The sequence below is a fragment of the Populus nigra genome, chromosome 19 (assembly GCF_951802175.1).
Source record: "Populus nigra chromosome 19, ddPopNigr1.1, whole genome shotgun sequence".
NCBI classification, from domain to species: domain Eukaryota; kingdom Viridiplantae; phylum Streptophyta; class Magnoliopsida; order Malpighiales; family Salicaceae; genus Populus; species Populus nigra.
In genome coordinates, this window is record NC_084870.1 from 9,003,450 (window position 1) to 9,023,113 (window position 19,664).

The 19,664-nt window shown below is 34.0% G+C and overlaps 5 protein-coding genes across 5 annotated transcripts; 3 read left to right on the top strand and 2 right to left on the bottom strand.

The window, feature by feature from the left end:
* Positions 1-193: 193 nt before the first annotated feature.
* Positions 194-1,336, bottom strand: LOC133679644 (small ribosomal subunit protein uS14z/uS14y/uS14x). The gene is made up of 3 exons (XM_062102304.1): positions 1,175-1,336; positions 579-678; positions 194-456 (listed from the first exon to the last, which is right to left on the bottom strand). The coding sequence occupies exons 1-3, from the start codon at positions 1,234-1,236 to the stop codon at positions 448-450; spliced, it is 171 nt and encodes a 56-aa protein (XP_061958288.1). The 5' UTR covers positions 1,237-1,336; the 3' UTR covers positions 194-447.
* Positions 1,337-2,102: 766 nt separating this feature from the next.
* LOC133679580 (uncharacterized) lies at positions 2,103-3,430 on the top strand. Its single transcript, XM_062102217.1, has 4 exons — positions 2,103-2,230; positions 2,372-2,511; positions 2,648-2,773; positions 2,979-3,430. The coding sequence occupies exons 1-4, from the start codon at positions 2,117-2,119 to the stop codon at positions 3,154-3,156; spliced, it is 558 nt and encodes a 185-aa protein (XP_061958201.1). The 5' UTR covers positions 2,103-2,116; the 3' UTR covers positions 3,157-3,430.
* A 255-nt stretch (positions 3,431-3,685) lies between these two features.
* On the bottom strand, positions 3,686-6,379 carry LOC133679579 (FAD-linked sulfhydryl oxidase ERV1-like). The gene is made up of 6 exons (XM_062102216.1): positions 6,017-6,379; positions 5,582-5,659; positions 5,417-5,464; positions 4,386-4,450; positions 4,019-4,096; positions 3,686-3,913 (listed from the first exon to the last, which is right to left on the bottom strand). Exons 1-6 carry the CDS (start codon positions 6,341-6,343, stop codon positions 3,802-3,804), a joined length of 708 nt encoding a protein of 235 aa, XP_061958200.1. The 5' UTR covers positions 6,344-6,379; the 3' UTR covers positions 3,686-3,801.
* Positions 6,380-11,179: 4,800 nt separating this feature from the next.
* On the top strand, positions 11,180-13,605 carry LOC133680396 (probable polyamine transporter At3g19553). Its single transcript, XM_062103316.1, has 2 exons — positions 11,180-12,560; positions 12,963-13,605. The coding sequence occupies exons 1-2, from the start codon at positions 11,596-11,598 to the stop codon at positions 13,504-13,506; spliced, it is 1,509 nt and encodes a 502-aa protein (XP_061959300.1). The 5' UTR covers positions 11,180-11,595; the 3' UTR covers positions 13,507-13,605.
* Positions 13,606-16,755: 3,150 nt separating this feature from the next.
* Positions 16,756-19,110, top strand: LOC133679421 (uncharacterized). Its single transcript, XM_062102017.1, has 2 exons — positions 16,756-16,918; positions 17,271-19,110. The coding sequence occupies exon 2, from the start codon at positions 17,393-17,395 to the stop codon at positions 18,458-18,460; it is 1,068 nt and encodes a 355-aa protein (XP_061958001.1). The 5' UTR covers positions 16,756-16,918; positions 17,271-17,392; the 3' UTR covers positions 18,461-19,110.
* The last annotated feature ends 554 nt before the right edge of the window (positions 19,111-19,664 follow it).

Consider the following 19,664-nt stretch of genomic DNA (forward strand, 5'->3'; position numbering starts at 1 on the left):
GCACCCTACCAGCTGTAAACCATGATTAAAGTACCAGAATGATGGTAAAATCTCAGTACCCAAAGATGGCAGCTGCCACCAGATCATTTAACAAGCATTGTGATGCGGACAGGTGTATACCAGAGAATTCAAAAGAAACGCTTGGATTAGAACAAATCAATTATGAAAAGGACACCGATAATGCAATAGGAGATTATTTGAAAATATTCCATTTCCAACATCAATCCAAGTTCCACAGCAAATCAACTAACCAAAACATTGTCTTAATAGTTAATTCAAACATAAAAATTATAATCAATCATATTTGCGCAAAACACATTTGCTGGTCTAGTGGTACGGGAGCTATCTCCTGCTAGTCTAGTGGGACACGAGGTATCTTGTACTGCATAAAACAAAAGCGAGCTATCTTCTGCTCTTCTAGGGGGGTCACGAGCTCCCAGCTCTTCCTCAGCGGTACTGCAAAAACGAACATAAGCATAGAATGAAAACGATTATCAACAAACCATAGGCTAATCAATTAACATGCCAAACTATATTACAGCCAAACTAGATTACGAAAGGCTAGTCAATGAGTTTACCTTGATGAATCCAATCTCCTTAGCATTGCTACGGAAGCACTGTCTGCAGCACATGAGCCCATACTTCCTGATAATACCATGGGGATTCCCACACACGCGGCTGATAAATCAACAAAAAAACAACATGACATACATCAGAGTCCACAAACCAACATCTCATGCTTCTATCTAAACCATCCGTGTCAAAAATAAGAAGACATTTACAACATGGATCCCCTTTGAAACCCTATACAGAAATTATTGGTAAAATCAATTTTAGCAACCATCGAACTTCAAACTTAAACCCTACCGACCAAATAGCTAAAACCATCATTTTAAGCACTGGATGATAATGCTCATAAACGCTAAATCATCCAAAACAGGAAATAGTTATTTCTGGGATATCCAAACACAACAATAATAGATCCCAGTTACATAATCAAAACATGACAACAACAGGACAATTTCCTAGAAATAATATAAAAAAGCAATCTTTCAAAACTAACTGCACAGTGAAGAAGCATAAGAAGGAAAACTGATAGAACCCTTTTTTTTTCATAAGGTAAACAAGATAGGTTTGATATCAGATTATACTTTCATTTTCTCGTATCGATTACCAGGTGCGAGAACCAGGGCCGTAGTTCTTGGGGTGAGAGTTCCAGACATTAGAGTGACCCATCCTTTCTGCTACTGATCGCTAAAGCTTACGAGCCACTAGAGAAAACTTGAAAGCATGGAATTCGCAGAGCGCTTTTGAGCTCGGAAAGGAAAGTGACATTTTATAGTGGCGTTACAAAACCCTAGATTCCTGGTGTGTCAGACGGGCCGTAGGATTGTCTGGTTTGGGCCTTTATGTGATTTAGCCCAGAGTGAGTACTAGCTTAGAGCTGTGGGTCAGAGACTCGAAGCCCTCTGTAGGATTCACAAAGGTTTTTTTGCCCTTTCTGTATTGATCCGCTCCCAAATAAATTTTGATATTATTATGGAAGTAAATTAGATTATTTACAAGAGATTATTGCTTATTGGCTGCTTTAGTGTTACCAGCCCACCCGATACTGCGGATCTATTTTCAAAACTTATGTTTATATTTTTTATTTTTATTGAAATATATATTTAAAACAACTTCAATGATTTAAGTTTTGGAATGAAGATTGTTTTTCTTCCATCGGAATTTATTTCTCTTATTTATTCACTTTTTATTTTGACCAAACCTTCAATATTTTATTAACAATATGTCTATTTGAACAATAAATTAAAATAAATAAATAAATTAAAATTTAGTTAAAAATTATATTTTTTTAACCAAACTAGTTATTTTATATGACTGAGTGAAAAATAAGAAAATAATTATTCAAGAAAATAGTATTAAAAGTCAATAATAAAATAAATATAAAAAACAAAGAAATAAAGGTTAAAGACTGAAAGAACAACTGGCAACTACAACTCTACAAGTTTAGTATTGGAAAATTGTGAGCTACGGGGGGCAAAGTGGAATGTTGTTGAATCTACAGGGTCTAAAATATAGTTCACCCTAACAGTACGTGAGCACGTGACAGCAGATGGTGTCGTTTCAGGCATCCTCTTGGCAAACCTTAATCACAAACTGCAACATCGGAATACAGACAGACTCCTCAATGGCAAATCAAGCCGGTGCCTCTTCCTCTACTCCTCTGGTAAGCCCAAGAAAAAAAATTAAAAGATTTACAAAAATATCTTACAATTTCTAGATATTAACCCAAATAGAGAATTGTTAAAAATCTTATTTTCGAAGCATTAGATTCTATATTCTAACCAAGCTCTGTGAATAACAATAGGAGCCGGGATTTGAAGATGACGAGAACGATATGTACGGTGCCGAATCGGGTTGGGTCGAAGCCCGAACATCATGTGATCACTTGGCTTCTCTGTCGTCTGATCTTGCTCACATACCAACTCCCGACACTCCTTGCAACAGGTAATCTTTTCACGCTCTCTCTCAAACCCTGACTTATTATTTATTTATTTAATAAAAATAAAATAGTTCTTGTAGACAAATCAGATGTTTCGAGAATTTCTGATTTGTTGAAATTATTTTGATTACATGTTTTAAGGTGCCAACATCCAAGTGAGAACTGGTTATGCTTGTCGTGTAAGGATGTACTTTGCAGCCGTTTTGTGAACAAGCATATGTTGCAGCATTTTCATGAAACCAGCCATTGTCTGGCTCTCAGCTACAGGTATGGCATGCGATGCGAGTATTGCATTCTGTGGCGGTTATTGTTGGTTTGCTTGAGAATTTTCCATCCACGAAATTGTTTGTTTTTACGTTTCTGTTTTTTTAAAAAATAATTTTTTTATTTTAAAATAATTTTTTTTATGTTTTTAGATGATTTTAATAATTTTAAAAAATAAAATTTGAATTTGATTTGCTTTTGATCACAGTGATTTATCGGTTTGGTGTTTTGCTTGCAACTCGTATCTAGATGCTCGAGTGATTATGCAACTGAAACCTGTTTCTGAGACTGCTTATATATTGAAATTTGGTGAGGCACCTCCATCTCGTTCGATTGAATGTTCAAAGGGTAATCATGCCGAGGGTGGTGCATCATCAGACAGTTAAACTAATATCTTAGCAATCCAGGCTGGGGTTCTCTCTTGAAAGTTCACGGGGTAATCAAGCTGAGGACCCATCATCGTTCAGCCAAATTTTGTCTCTTTGCTTCTGGCAGCGGTTCTCTTCTTTATTTTTCTTTCCTTCCCCTCCTTGTATTTCAGGGTTCCATGTTGGTTGGAACTTAACTGGGTGTTATGTTACTGTTGAATCAAAATGCAAAACAAGTAACCTTGATTATATCTTGGTGACAAGCAGTTCGTGAATGATTTGATTTTTCTTATCTTGCTACCATCCATTGAAAGCTATTTCATTTTATATATTCCGACTTACAAGAGTAATTCTCTTGCTGCTATGACAAACTATCAAGCTTTAAGAGCGTTGAGGTCAGCCTAGGCAAGACTTCCTCAGTTACACGGCCCACCTTGATGGATTAATTGTAAGAAGTTCGATGGAACGTGAAAAGAAATTGAGACAGGGAACCTTGAAAAGCCTACCGAGTTAAACTTTGTCTTGCATCTAAATGATGAATCAAAAGTTGAGCCAATAAAATCAAATGGATATTCCTTCCATGAACCGTTATTGACAAAGGTGTATTAACCTATTAACTCGTAACATGGTTTTTCAATTACAGTACTGTAGTACAGATGTACATTAATCTTCATCGAAATTTGTAGTTCCTTGTAGATCACATGCACGTTGCTCACATTCTAGCTTGCCCCACCTTGCATCAACTCGTTCACAAGGGAATACTAGTTTACCAAGGCTGTTCAAATCACCCACATGTTAGCAAGAATACATAATTTTGCCAGGGTCGTTAAGCAGTTTGTCTACGATCAAGACCAAAGGTAGAATTGACATCTTAACTTACCTTCTATTAACTACATTATGCACATGGCACAGCCATTGCGAGAACTCAACATGAGATCCGGCCTGTACAGGATTTACTCTGCCAAACACATATCAGCCATAAGTAAACTATCCATTAAAAATGCAGGCTATTCAATGACGCTTGCTAGTCGTATAGAGTAAAAATCCCCCCCTTTTGTAGTTTATAGCATAATGGAGAAATCAGATGCAATAAACTGTCCATTATAGCAGAGTATCAAAGAGAAATTGGACGGGAAGTATACTGAAGCAATGTGCAGAAAAGAACCATTTCATAAAGAGGGAGCATCGACAGTAGACAACACCTGGAACACACCATTATGGAAAAGGGTGCGCGAGGGGGGGTATACCTTAGAACTTCTTTAAAGTGATCTGCACATTCCTGGCAAGGGTACATCCGAGATAAAATTGCCATCTGAATGCCAATGCAATCCTGTTAGTTGATCTTAAAAATCTTATAAGCATACTGGAATGGATCCACAAATTATGCTGGATCTCACAAGCAGTAAATTATATTTTATCTATTATCAAATAGTTATTTTCTGTGGTTTGCGTTAAAAACAGAAGCAATCACATAAATAAACACTCTAATAAAACAAAAAAGGTACACGGTCCATTTATTTCTTTAGCAGAAAAAATCACTAGCTTTCGTTATATCTCAGACCTAAAACCTGGCATCGGCTCAATTTTAGACAGGATGAACAGGGATTGAATGAGGAGTGAAATGTAACACATCTAGTTATACATGGAATGAACCACAATGGCAAGGCAGCTTGAGCTTTTCAAGCACACAAGAATGTGCCATTTGCATATTCGCTTCCTCTAAAATGGGCTGTTCATGTCCAAAGAAAATGCAACTGATGACAGAGGAGACCTCAAGATCGGCTGGCCAGGTCTAAATACAGTTGGGTCACATCATTGGCAACTACTAGAACAGTAGAACAGGGCATGATTCAGCTACTAAGAAGCTGCCCATGCCACAGGTGTACACTTTTGGTCGGGACAAGTTACAGAATCGCCTGCTCTTTGGTCAAGACAAATCATAGACTAGTACTCAAGATCAACTTTGGTTTTTCTAATATCATTAACAAGGTTCTCTCTCTAAGTTCTTACTGTGTCATGGATTGTTCCTGGTTGATTTACTATTTCGACAAGACTCATCCAAGGCTCATCTAATTAATAATTGAGAGACAAATTTAATATATGTAGGCTCAAGAATGATAAATTCACCAGTTCAAAAAAAAAGGAAAAAAAAAACAAAGAAGAAGAAGAAGAAGAAGAATAAAAATAAATTCATGTGTTTACCATCAAATTGGAATAGTTATTTTGACAAATAGTGTCACTGTGAGAAATATTGCAGGAAGCTAGTATAAAGAGTTACCAGTTCTTTTACGTCCTTCTTTTGCTGTCTAGTTGGATGTTCAGGATACTGAAAGAGAAAAGGTTTAAAAATAAATCCACGGATCGTATCGTCAATAGAATGGTTAAATTTCAACAAATAAATGTGCAGGGCATTTAGAGGAGTAAAGCTGCATTCTGGGAGCACCTGGGCAGCAAGCGTGTGCAGGAAAGTCCAAGTAGCTCTTCCAAGCTCTTCTTTAGTCACAGGAGCAGCAGACTTTCCCTGAACAGATAGATAATACAAGTTTAATCAAGCATACTTGTTTACATAAATGGAAGCCCCAAGAGATGGCAACTAAAAACTACATGAGATTGAGGAATTCTATGCTAGTTTTTGACACTTCTGTCCGTATTTTGCAAGCTTTAAAGTTCTCCTTTAATAGTCTAATTTGTGCAGAGGAAACCTATGCTGGAAAACTAATCCTCAAAAACACAATAATCCTTTCAGGACTTTTGCCAAACAGTTTGCGGGGTTTAACCTCCTTTCCATAGAAACCAACCAGACATACATATCGGAAACTCAAATTCAAATTTGATGAAGGTTAATGATTATGTAAGGCGAGACAATGAACGGGGTTACCTTGTTAAGAACGTCTTTAGCCTGGACAGAGGAAGTGTCTCTGTTTGCTGGGTATATTTTGGATGATAGATGTGATGAAGGCGGGGAGAGAGAGAAGATAGTGTTTTTGCTCGTGGATGAAGATGGGTTCTGAGGTTGGCCTGTGAAATTAGCCAAATGGGTTTGGATGCAATTTGAGACTTTTTGAAAGAGATGCTGCAATGGATTGTCAGACATGTTGTTGCAGACACGAGAGGGCGGTGTTGTTGCAGACACGAGAGGGCGGGAGTGTAGAGAGTCCGAGGAAGGATGATGTTTGGTTCTCTTAAAATGGGAATCCCTCGTCATTTCTTGTGAAAATGTTTTTCAGTTTGCCGGGTTTGTTTGTTTTTACAGTTGGTTGTACAGTGCTTCTAAATTTTTTGAATTTTTTTTATTATTCTACTTTCAAATAAAAAATACTATGAAAAATAATAAATTCTATTTTTTTTAGAAAAAACACTATAAAATAATAAACTCATCCTCAATCCATCAATTGAGACTGAGTTTTTTTTTCCGATGATTTTAAAAATCATTTCTCATATTAGCCTATTGTTTTTAGAAAAAAATAATAAATTCTCCTAGATATTGGTACCAGAATTTTAACTCATAAAATCAAAAAAAAAAAAAAAAAGAGCAAGCAGTGTCGACTGTCGAGATTTTAACTCAAAAGGTCAAAGAAATCAGCAAACCGTCTTAACCAATAAATCAATCTCATTTATTAGCTAATACATGAGACAGGTAAAAATTATAAAAGGACCAGTGGAGTAGTAACTAATTAACTATAATAATAAAAGGAAGTCAATTAACTAGCGTAAAATAAAAAATAAAAAGGGTTGTAATGTCGTGAAAGCAGACCTTGTTATTCGAAAAATATGTTTGGAATTATGATAGCTATTGTAATTGTTGTTTAAAAAAATTATTTTATAAAAAATATTTTTAGTTAAAGTTGGTTTAAAAAAATAGATATTTGATTAAAACTGTGGTTGAAATTAAGTTTGAACAAAAAGTAGTTTAATGTGTTTGGTTAATAATACTTTTGAAATTGAGGTTATAAAATAATTTTAAAAAATATATATTAATATTGATGGTTTTTAATTTAAATATTGTAGATTTAACTATTGTTATTACATTATGAAATAAATAATACTTTATATAAAATATTTTTTATTATTTCATTAAACTATCTATAATTCCATCACATATGAAATACATCTGACAATGGGTCATTAAATAATATAAAATACTAGTTTTTTGAATAAAATATAATTAAAAAATAAAAAAATCATTTTTATTTTTTATTTTACTGGGTCGAATCTAGTTCAATGCATATTTATTTTGAACCGGAACTGGTCGGACCAGAACAGTGTATACAACACTGCGTGAACAATATATGCTAATTAATTAGCATGAATAATGTATTATTATAAAATTATTCAATTCAGTCTTTATTTTTGAATTAATAAGAGGAAATGGAAAAAACTTTATCCATCTTCCACGAACATTATTAATATACAATCTATCTTACTCCCGTGTTCAAGGAACTACTCTTGACTGCTAAGAGAGGGTTAGGGGACTCCTCTCCATCCCAAGTGGATAACTCTATAGTCTAGGCAGACAAGCATTCACTTCAAATTAGGCATCGTCCCAACCATTTTGGAACCAAATCCTCCTCCATGAATTTTTAAGAATCCCAGTGATTAGTATACATCACAATACACAATCAATACCTCAAAGAAAGTCAGTTCGACACCGTTTATACTTGCGCATGGATTGTCAATATGACGTCTACCTTTGCATAGCATTCTTGTCAATGGCTATCCCTTACCAACTTGTTTTCTTAAAAAGTACCTGTCTTTTCTATAACTTGCAAACACCAATTTTCTCACTAATAACATAGCAAAACACAACAACCAATAATTTTTATTTTTTATTTTTTCATAAAATATCTATAAGAAAAAGTAATTATTTTTTATTATTATTAAATTTTTCACGGGTAAGCTAACATAACCAAGATTTATAAATACCTCTAGCCACCTAATAAATAAATTTTTAAGAACTTCATATTGAACATGACTTCACACATAACCATTCACTTTTGTGAGCTCTCTTGGTTATACTTTCATTCCCTCTTATGAGTTGCTAGCTTAATCATTAAATGGTCTCTTATTTTGCACGAAACACCAAGTCCAAAGATAAAGCCTATAGTTATGCATGGACACATATACTCATAGCAGTTATGAAAAGCTCAAATTCAATATAAAGTTTTGATGAACTCATTAGAGATAGTTGTTGCTAGTTGAATGATAAAGTATTTTAAAAAAATGCATGGAAACATTTTGATGGTTAAAGAAAATAGTACATTAGTGAGATAATTTGTGAGCATTCCTTATTCCAAAAAGCAAAAAACTAGATTACCCTTGATTGAATTTTTTTTTTAATTTTGATATTCTTTTAGTATCTTATGAAAAAATGCTTTTTAAAACATACATGTTATATTGATAAACAACCACTTGCAGTGTCTTTATTAGTTTGAAAAAAAATCATAATTTACCTGTAATCTAAACAATTTTCAATATGTTGGTACCATTTTATTTTATTGAGACTTGCTAAGAAAAGATGAAAATCATAATTTACCTGTAATTTAAACAACTTTTCAAGTTTTCTCCCCTCCATTTTGTTTTTAATCAAAAGAAAATGAAATGGAACTTAAAGCTTTTTTTTTCTTACTTGAATGATGACAAGTCAATATTTTTATAGTTTCGTGAATAAGTCTAAGTCCTTGTCTAAAAGGGCTCAATATGCTTGGATCCATCCATTTGCTGAACCTAAATAGACAAACGATTGGCAAGCTACCTAACCCCGTGTCCCTAGGTCAACCACGAGCCAAGTCGAAAAGAACATGGATCCCGCGAGCTATGAAACCTAATGTACTCGTGTTCAGTCACGTGTTGAGCCGAAGTGAATGTAAGCCTAGTGAGCTGCCACACCCGATATACTTGTGTTCATTTATGTGTTAAGCTCAAGTAAACATGGATCTAGCGATATAACAGACTCGATACTCTTGGAGTCAGTCACGTGTTAAATGCAAGTGAACATGGGTCTAATGAGCTGCCAAACCCAGTATCTCTTGGGTCAGCCATATGCTGAGACCAGGTGGATGTGAGCTTAGCGAGCTGTCAAACCCACCCATGCTGCCAAGCCCAATTATTATGGAGGTTGTTATAGGCCCATGTTAGAATCATAAGGCTCCATTTATTTATTCTTAAGACTTTTAACATGAAATGTTTGTGTCAGAGATATTTGTCTCATTTCATGTACAGGTGTATAAAAACTCTTTCAATAGCCTACCATATTTTCATCTTATTAATGATGTACAAGAGATATTTGTCTTTCATTAATGTTGTATAGAGATATTTATCTCTCATTAATATCAACATGAGAAAATAACTCTCCAACTCCTCCACTCCATCAAAACAACAAAGTTTAAGAATTACAAATATCTCATGAGCTATACGGGTAAGAGGTTCATAATTTCTTCCTTGTAAGTATTTATGCTTTAATTCCCGTAACATTTATTATACACAAATAAAAAATAAACATTTTTATTTTTAAAATTTAAATCTTATTCTTTTATTTATGATAATCTTTTATTAAAAAATCACTAACTTCAGGAACCTTAAGCCTCATCAAAAGGATAAACTGTATTTTAAATGATGTCTGTTGAAGGAGAAACTATATTTTTCAATAGCCTAGTGGTTTGGGTGGTTTTCGGGGACAAGGCTGATATAGTTTGTCTTTTATGGGTGCCAAATTTATGGGCATGTGACTTTCTTTTTTTCAGTTGTTTTGCCCGTCTTGGGTATTTTATGCCTTCTTCATTCTGCTCATCACAAAATAAAAATAAAAAAAAAAAACAACAAAGAAACCACCAACAAAATAGTAAAAATAAACACATTAAATTAGTTTTTGATTTTTCTAGTTTTTAATTCAAAAAAAAAAAACAAACGAAACCAATTATTTGTTTTGAACTGATTTTTTTGTTCAATCCAAGTGATATTATCAAGAAATAACATTTCTTGATTTGATTGAATTTCTTGAGGAATCCGGACCGTGAACACCCTTTACCTATCCTTACTTCTTGAGCTCCAATATATATATATATATATATATATATATATATATATATATATATATATATATATATATATATATATATTAACCTGAACATATAATTAATTACTATCCACAACAAATGATCTCATTACCAAGTATATTAGATTTTGAATTATCATTATACAAGAATGATGTCTCTTATGCCTCTCGACGAGACATACACTAGGATTTTTGTCTTCAGTAGTGTTGCTATTGCTAAACGTTAAAAGAGATGCTTGAGAATTTTAAAGAAGAATCAGTATCTTAAATTGAAAAAAAGATTTTATTTTTGTTTGCTTGTTTCGAATGACTTCACGAAGAAAAAGACCCCCTTCTTCTTCTTTTTTTAATGTTGATTTTTTTAGGCATGTTGAACTTTTATTTGCTTGATATTGTGTAGGTTTTTCTTTTTAATTATTAAAATGGGTGTCTAGATCATTTTATATGTACCTCAACTAATCCAACGAGCTTTAAAGTTAACGACCATGTAAGCCTTAAAGTTTACAACCACAAAACTCGAACTTGAAACCACAGAAAAAGCAAATTTCTTACCACCGGACCACCTACTAAATAATTCATTGTATTGCTTATTGCCTACATGAATTGTTGATCAAAATTAGGTATGTTCAAATAATATATTTGAACTTTAAATTAAAAATTGTGGATTTTGTTTAAAATAAAATAATATTAATAATATTTTTTACAAAAAAAAATATATCTCTTCATTATATTAAAAAAATATTTTTAAAGTTAGAATACATATTATAATCCACACTGCAAATATTAAACAAAACATAAATATAATTGTTTATAGTATATTATTCTATCTTATACCTACTAAACATAAAATAAAATAGATTATTTAGTCCACTACACTCCAATCATAAAATATAATATTTATTTATACAGCTCATTCTTATTATATTTATTTTAATTAATACTGTCATGCGCACCTATTATTATTTTTTATTAATATAAATATCCGAACCAATTATCCCTAGAAATTATACCCCACTGACTCCCTGCAAGCAGGAGAGTGGGGGTACAACCCCTCCAAAAGGTCTACCTTCCTCGCGTTTCCAAGATGGGAAAACGATTGATAGGAAGCCACCAATGCAAAGATAATGAGAAGTTAACGTGACGTGGGAGCACAAATTCTCGGGTTTACAAAGACAAGGCGACCAGGTCTTTCTGTTCTTTGCATCTAGAGATCTAATTAGAAAAAGAAGTTCTACTTTGTTTATCTTGAAATTCAGATTTCAGGGACAGGTAATTTCTTTACTTTTTATCAATTGGTATGGAGAAACTACCTTCATAGATCCATAAAGATCTGAATTTTAGGTGAAACCCAGTTAAACTAAGTCCAGGGTCCCAGTTTAAACCTCCTCTAGATCCTGTCCGTGTGGATGGGTGAAGAGGGAAGTGATGCAGAGAACAAAGCTAAAACAAGTCCAAAACTAACACTATTGCCTCTTATTGCTCTGATATTCTATGATGTATCGGGGGGTCCATTTGGTGTAGAGGATTCTGTGAGGGCTGGAGGTGGCCCTTTATTGTCTTTGCTTGGTTTCTTGATATTCCCTTTAATTTGGAGTATACCAGAAGCTCTAGTCACAGCAGAGCTTGCCACAAGTTTCCCTGGGAATGGTGGGTATGTTATTTGGATATCTTCAGCTTTTGGTCCCTTCTGGGGTTTCCAAGAAGGATTTTGGAAATGGTTTAGTGGGGTTATGGATAATGCCCTTTACCCTGTGTTGTTTCTTGATTACTTGAAACATTCATTCCCTATTTTTAACCAATCAATAGCTCGAATTCCTTCTCTTTTAGGCATTACAGTTTCTTTGACATATTTGAATTACAGAGGTCTGCATATTGTTGGATTTTCAGCAGTTTCCCTTGCTGTTTTTTCACTTTGTCCATTTGTTGTAATGGGTCTTCTTTCCATTCCTCGAATTAGGCCTAAACAATGGCTAGTTGTAGATTTTAAGAAAGTAGATTGGAGGGGATATTTTAATTGCATGTTTTGGAACCTGAATTATTGGGATAAGGCTAGTACTCTAGCAGGGGAGGTTGAAAACCCTAGCAAGGCATTCCCAAAGGCACTTTTTGGCGCTGTGATTTTGGTGGTTTCTTCATACTTAATTCCACTTCTTGCTAGCACGGGGGCATTGAAGTCGCCTTCTAGTCAATGGAGTGATGGGTACTTTGCAGAAGTTGGGATGTTGATTGGAGGGGTTTGGCTCAAATGGTGGATCCAAGCAGCTGCTGCTATGTCTAACTTGGGATTGTTTGAAGCAGAAATGAGTGGTGATGCTTTTCAACTTCTTGGTATGAGTGAGATGGGAATGCTTCCATCTATATTTGCTTCAAGGTCAGTCAATCTGTCTCAATTTTTTTCTTCACTGATTTGAATTTCAATAATTGCTGCTTTTCTTTCTGATTGGAAATTAATCTATTATGAAGCAACACAAGCAAAATATCCGCCATGATCTATTTCAATTATTTCCGAGACAATGTTATCAGGGCGATGCTAAGGCATAAATGCTGCGCATCAATTTATTTTTCAGTATTTGAAATTCAAGTTTTGTTATATTGGCCAAATAAGCCCTATTAGTGCACCTTAAGGATGCGGGTTCCTAATCAAATTGATCGAACCATTTATGCTTTCCAGGTCCAAATTTCAAACATAATCAACTAGACCATAAATATTGTGTAAAGTTTGTTCAAAATGGAAAAATTTACATCATTTGAGTGCTTTAATGTGTTTCTGCAGGTCCAAATATGGAACTCCCACCTTTAGCATTTTGTGCTCTGCTACCGGAGTAATCTTCCTGTCTTGGATGAGTTTTCAGGAAATCCTGGAATTTCTGAACTTCTTATATGCTATAGGAATGCTCCTTGAGTTTGCGGCTTTCATAAAATTGAGGATAAAGAAGCCAGAACTCCATAGGCCTTATAAAGTTCCCCTGCAAACATTTGGTGCAGCACTGCTTTGCCTGCCTCCTGCTTTGTTACTTGTTCTGGTTATGTGCCTGGCTTCTATGCGGACATTCTTAGTTAGCGGTGTGGTTATTCTTCTGGGGTTCCTCTTATATCCGACTTTAGTTCATGCCAAGGACAGGAAATGGGCCAAATTTGATACAGAAGAACCGGGATTGCCTTCCAACACATCACGGGAAGAGAACTCGGTTTTCCTACATCCACATCAGCAGGTAGCAGATGAGGCTTCAGTCAGCCTTCTTTCTGATTTGCCATCAACAGAACTGGGCCAGGAAAGCTGTGAAGTTTTGGTGGAAGGAGTTCTAAAATCCGAATGAGAATCTTTGTATATTTTTGTACTGGTAATCATACACAAAATTCTGCTCAATACTCCCACTAATTTATAAAATAAGATTATGATCTTCATGACTTGCAAACTGTTTCTATCATAAAGTGCCATATGATGTCCTTGAAGAGCAAAAGTATTTTGATGTCTTGTTAGGTGAGTTTTTCACAATGAGCTCTTGGAAATTCTGTAAAACAGTTCTTGCCACCAAGTAACTTTACGGCAGAAAAGGGCGTGTTTAAATTTATAACAAACAAGCTTTGAGCCTTCGTGATTTGAGATCAATATTTGCACGACTGGCAGTTGGAAACGATTTCTAGTGCTTTTGAGAGAGAAATTTTGTGCTCGGTGATTTTCCTGTTGGCATCCAAGTGATACTTGGAGAAAACTTTTCAATGAACTGCTGCTGACTGGAACACCCCTTGTATGAGTTTTCAGTTTTCACCGTTTAGATCATGCTTCTATAGGGAAAATGCGAATGCTAGTAAATAAAAGGAGACGATAAAATCAAATTATATTGTAGGAAATATCTAATTGACTCAAATACACAATAGGGTTTTATTTAAAATTATATATACTTTAAAACAATAAGGAGTAGGGTTTTATTTAAAACAATTATGATTTCACTTTATGAAATCTTGATTAAACATAATCAATACATGTTTATAAATTTATCTAGAATTGACTTTTGGGCATGTAAGGTATGAAGGAATAGGGAAGCCCAAGGGCATATATATATATATATATATATATATATATATATATATATATATATATATATATATATATATTATCGATCTGGGATGGTTTTAATTTTGAGTAAAAAATGATGCAATTGTTATAATTTAAATCAATTTATTTATCTCATGGGTTAAGGTTCTTATACCAGTCTAAGTCCATGTATTTATTGTATTTAAAAATTAGGCAAAAAAAGAAAAGAAAAAACAGAGAGGCTATGTTTCCTTTAACCCAAACCAATTTCCATAGGTTTTAATTAGACCGAACCTAAACCTAATTAACCTGGATTCTAACTTAAGCTCAAAATGTTATCAAATTGATTATTCATTTATAATGCCCAATTTCTGATTGGTTTTTAATTATAACCTAATTCAGTTTTATTAGGCTAATTGACTAATTATTATTAGCCTTAAACCTTTAACCCAATAACCTATATAAAAGATTTAGCCCAGCCAAAATTTTCATTAACCAAACTTTTATTTTGATGGGTTTCTATCCAATCCTAGACCAATTTTAATTCAACCTAAGTTTAAAAAGCATACAACCAATTTTAATTTTTTATTATTATTTAATACTAGCATATGCTATATTTTTATGTGTACTTGCAAGGAAAATATTTATGCTGTAGCCAGGTGGTGAGAGTCAGTTACTTGTTCATGGGAGGTCACGGGTTTAAGTCTTAACAGCCACATAATAATTTTCAAGCAGTGTTATAATCCATACATAATATAAATTCAAGTACTACTATTTATTTATTTATTATATTATTCCAATGAGAAACTAAATAATCAAATAAAATCATTAAAATATAATTTAAATTCATAAATCTGAGATTAAAAATAATATTTGAATAGAAAAACATGAAAGATTCAACTGATTTCACAATAGAAAAATACACACATCCTCTCTTTTTTTACCTCTGAACAATAATCATATTGTTGTCTGCAAAATCTAAAAAACTATACGTACAACTATTTTTTTCAAGTAGAGATAGAGTTTTTAGCATGATATATTTTTCTATTAATTGTGACTCAATGGTTCACATATATACATTGATTATTCTTTTATTAAGAATAAATTTTTCAAGTAATAAAAATATTAGTTTTTTATTGTTTTAAATAAAATAATTATTATTGTGTGTGTGTTTTATAATTTTAAATAAAATCATATTGTGTAATTGAGTCATTAACGACTCTTAGTGGTTGCTATGTGTGAGGTTAAGATTGAGCCATAAAAATATATGTTTGGTTAAGATAAAAAATGGTTTCGTTTTGATGGAACCCACAATAAATTGAGGTTGCACGCGAGGTTTAATCAAAGCAAAAAAATTGAGTTTTACAAACAATAGCTCACTTCAGTTTTTCCAGAACAGAAAGTAACGTGGGGAGAAACAGAAACAAAAAAGAATCGTTTAATATAGGTCAATGTATGAAGAAAAAAGGGCACCATCGCCTACTTTCCTTGTCACCGCCACAAGAACCCCCTTGAGTCACTGCCAACAATAGCAGCAGCACCATCAGAGAGGAGAAAAGCGTGCATGGTAGCCTGCTTTTTCCCTTCTCCTTCGTTGCATTTCTTCACCTCCACTGTTCTACAAAGTGAATAGTAGAGAGTGTCTCCACTATTCATGGTTTGACAGGGCCCGACCCAAAATAAAATGAATTAGACCGGCTCCGACCTTATAAAATAAAAAAATCCAACAAAATTTCTCAAATATTGTGTTTTATTCAAAAAAATAGTGTTTGACATTATTCAATGGTACTACATGATTACATTAGAAGAAAATCGTATGATGACGTAACATTTTCAGAATTTGATCACAATCCCAATAAATTCCCGATGATATTTTACTTGATTTTTTTGCACGCTCAAGAAGCCATAAAAATTGTAGTCCTTGTCGTATGAATTTCATACGTAATGAAATTGCATATAATTTAATCGAACAATAAAAAATAACCTTTATATAAAGTATTGTTCTTTTCATAATGTAATAACAGTAGTTAAATCTATAAAATTTCAATTAAAAATTATCAATATTAATATATGTCTTTTTTAGTTAATTTATAACTTCAATTTGAAAAGCATTATTAACCAAACACATTAAATTACCTTTTGTTTAACCTCAATTTTAACTACAGTTTTAACCAAACATATATTTCACCAAACCAACCTCAACTAAAAGTACTTTTTACAAAAAAAAAATTTCAAATCACAACCACAAAATTTATCACAATCCTGAGTGTTTGAGAGTACAGAAATGGTTGCTTTTTAAAATGCTTTTCATTAAAAAACATATGAAAATAATATTTTTTTATTTTTAAAAAATTATTTTTGATATCAGCACATCAAAATAATTTTAAAAAATAAAAACATATTAATTTAAAATAAAATTTTTTTAAATTTTAAATTTTTGAAAACACTTTTATAACACAATATCATACACTGAAAATAAGGAGATATTTCCGACGTATATAACACAGCAAACAAACAAGCCCCCGCACGTGTGTTGACTCGTCTAAAAACGACTCCCAAAGCCCACCCAAGCCCTTTCGGACATTGGTCTGCTTCTCTAACAAAAAAAAAAAAAAACTCCATCGATCAACCTGAAAAATCCTTACATGGTTGGAGAGAAAGCACAAAAAGAAAGAAACCCAATTCATAGTCTGGTTCGTACTCCACGCCATCTCATTTCAATTCTCAATTAACTTTTTGGGTTATTTATTTTCGTTAAATCTCAAACGGGTTTATATTATTTTTTTGTTGAATTGTTGCTTGAATCTTTCTAATTTCATCGATTTTTGTTTCTGGTACTTCTGTTTATTTAATGTTGAATTACTCAGTTTTTTAACTTTGTTTATTTTATTTTTTTATCTTTTCAGTTTGTGTAACTTTGTTTTAAATGTTCAAGTTGCATTCCTTAGCTAAATTTATACTTGGGATTTGTTCATGTTTCATTAGAACTAGAAAATAACGTGCGAGATTTATTTGAATTTTGATGAGTTTTTGGTTACTGTGCAGATGCCGATAGGGTTCTGGTACAGGGTTTGGATTTACGAGGAAGCGTTGTGAATCTTGTGATGTTGTGGGCTTTGCTTTAAAGTTAAGATTTTAACGAGGATTAAGTAGTTTTGGGTGTGAAAATGACCGTGTCCAATCAAATGTCTATGCGAATTAATACTTTAGAGCTCAAATCCTTGATTGTTAAAAAGATTGGGCGGCAAAGAGCAGATAAATACTTTTATCAGCTCACAGGATTGCTTAATTTAAAGATTACCAAGTGTGAATTTGATAAGTTTTTTGTTGGGATTATTGGCAGAGAGAATATCCATCTTCATAACCGCTTTATTCAATCCATTCTCAAGAATGCTTGCTGTTCAAAAGTTCCACCATCCAAAAGTGCTAAAAGAGCAGGAAGTAACCTCACTGTTACAAATGGATATCAGAAAAATAGTCTTCAATCACTCTATGGGGATGCCTTTCCTTCTTCCCCACGCAAGGGAAGGTCCCCTGTTAATCGAGATTGCAAGTTTAGGGACCGCCCAAGTCCTCTGGGCCCTCTTGGAAAGCCTCAAAGTGTAGAATGTGAGGAATTGAATGCAAGGGGACAAGAACAGCAGAGTGCAACAGAGTTGCTTTCACTTGGTAGTAGACCTCCAGTGGAAGTTGCTTCTGTGGAAGATGGAGAAGAGGTTGATCAGATGGCAGGAAGCCCCAGTGTTCAGAGTAGAAGCCCGGTCACTGCTCCTCTTGGTATTTCCATGAATTTTGGATCTCAGAAAGCTCTTTCAAATGCTTCTTTATGCAATAATCACCTTAAAAGGACTTGTCTGAACAGTGGTGAACTACCTGATACTAGATCATTAAGAAGTCGGTTGGAGCAAAAGTTGGAGATGGAGGGCATTAGTGCGTCTTTGGACTGTGTTAACCTGTTGAATAACGGGTTAGATGCGTATTTAAAGAGGTTGATTGAGCCTTGTATGGCTTTAGCTGGTTCGAGGCATGGCAAGGAGTACTTGAAAAAGGCAAGTGGTCAGTTCATTCCTGGTTTGAATGAGATGTTACCGGGGAAATACATGCAAAGAGAGACAAAATCAGTTTATGCATCCATGTTGGATTTTCGTGTCTCAATGGAGTCAAATCCCCAGATACTCGGAGAGGATTGGCCCACACAACTCGAGAAAATCTCCTTGCAGGGGTTTGAAGGGTGATAAATACTGTCTTCACAATAGCTTTAATTGGTTGATGAAATCGGAAGTTAGTTCCTAGTCACATATACATCGATAATTGGTTTGCTTTACATCGTATATGCCACCGGAATGCTTTTTGGGTTTTCAGCTTTAATAAAGTCGTGAATAAAGAAGCCAGTGCTTCATCATGTTATCTGGGTGCAACATAGCCTTGACTGCATCTCGTGCTGTTGCTCGTTTAAGTTATGCACCTCTGGCTTCTTTGCAAACTTTCTTAGTTAGTGGTGCAGTTTTTCTTCTGGGGATCCTTCTTATACTGACTTTAGTTCGTGCCAAGGACAGGAAATGGACCAAATTCGATACAGAAGTACCAGCGGTGCCTTCCTATACTGGTCTGCAGGGACAACTGGGTTGTGCCAGAACCACGACTAAGAAGGTGCCAATGAGGCTTTAGTCAGGGTTCTTTTCATTTCCTCATACAAAAACAGATCAATAAGACTGAAGTTCAAGTGGAAGGAGTTTTTGAAGTCATAGTGAGAAGTTCATGTGTACTTCAGTTCTGTAGATCATTTTAAAATTTTGCTTCAACGGGGTTGCTAATTCAAAAATGTATAGATTATCTGTCTGCCTTGTAAAACTGTTATTCTGATAGTGTAATGTTCTTGAAGTTATTTTCGATGTCTAGGCTGGATAGTCTTTCTTGACGAGTTGAAATCCTAGGAGAGACTTTTATTCCAAAGGAAAATGAGATTAAGATGTCCATCTCTCCATGATTCTGCTACCTAGTTGCTTCAATGCAGGAAGGGGGTATGATTAATTTAGCAAAAGCCAATTCCAAGTGATTTCATCACTTGACTGGCTGCTTGGAAATACTTTTGCCGTTTTAACATTAAAATATGTTCTTATTTGTTTCTCAAAAAAAGAAGTTTTTCTTGCCCCGCCATAACTGCAGTCCCAGGGATGCCTAGTAACTTTCCATCAGCTCCAAAAGTATGCCGCTTGTTCAATTTTCACCACGAAAGATCAAGTTCCGTTGGAAAAAAAATTAGAAACAGTGTCTCGTGTACAGATCAACCCAATCTACATCCCTTTTCAGGGATAAATAATGCCACTAGCTGGATTACAATATAGACTGGATTAATTTGTTGAAGAATATGCGGGACTATGACCCAAAAATTCTACAGGAATTCAAGTCTGAAGTTTTTGAATATTTGTGAAATAAATT

Excerpts from the sequence above, each read along its gene's own strand:
- LOC133679644 (XM_062102304.1), bottom strand. The coding sequence starts at position 1,236 with ATGGGTCACTCTAATGTCTGGAACTCTCACCCCAAGAACTACGGCCCT. Across the intron at positions 679-1,174 it reads GGCCCTGGTTCTCGCACCTG|CCGCGTGTGTGGGAATCCCC; the intron begins GTAATCGATACG and ends TTGATTTATCAG.
- LOC133679580 (XM_062102217.1), top strand. The coding sequence starts at position 2,117 with ATGGTGTCGTTTCAGGCATCCTCTTGGCAAACCTTAATCACAAACTGC. Across the intron at positions 2,231-2,371 it reads CCTCTTCCTCTACTCCTCTG|GAGCCGGGATTTGAAGATGA; the intron begins GTAAGCCCAAGA and ends GAATAACAATAG. Across the intron at positions 2,774-2,978 it reads TGTCTGGCTCTCAGCTACAG|TGATTTATCGGTTTGGTGTT; the intron begins GTATGGCATGCG and ends TTTTGATCACAG.
- LOC133679579 (XM_062102216.1), bottom strand. The coding sequence starts at position 6,343 with ATGACGAGGGATTCCCATTTTAAGAGAACCAAACATCATCCTTCCTCG. Across the intron at positions 5,465-5,581 it reads TGCACACGCTTGCTGCCCAG|TATCCTGAACATCCAACTAG; the intron begins GTGCTCCCAGAA and ends TTTCTCTTTCAG. Across the intron at positions 4,097-4,385 it reads CACTTTAAAGAAGTTCTAAG|AGTAAATCCTGTACAGGCCG; the intron begins GTATACCCCCCC and ends TGTGTTTGGCAG.
- LOC133680396 (XM_062103316.1), top strand. The coding sequence starts at position 11,596 with ATGGGTGAAGAGGGAAGTGATGCAGAGAACAAAGCTAAAACAAGTCCA. Across the intron at positions 12,561-12,962 it reads CCATCTATATTTGCTTCAAG|GTCCAAATATGGAACTCCCA; the intron begins GTCAGTCAATCT and ends GTGTTTCTGCAG.
- LOC133679421 (XM_062102017.1), top strand. The coding sequence starts at position 17,393 with ATGACCGTGTCCAATCAAATGTCTATGCGAATTAATACTTTAGAGCTC.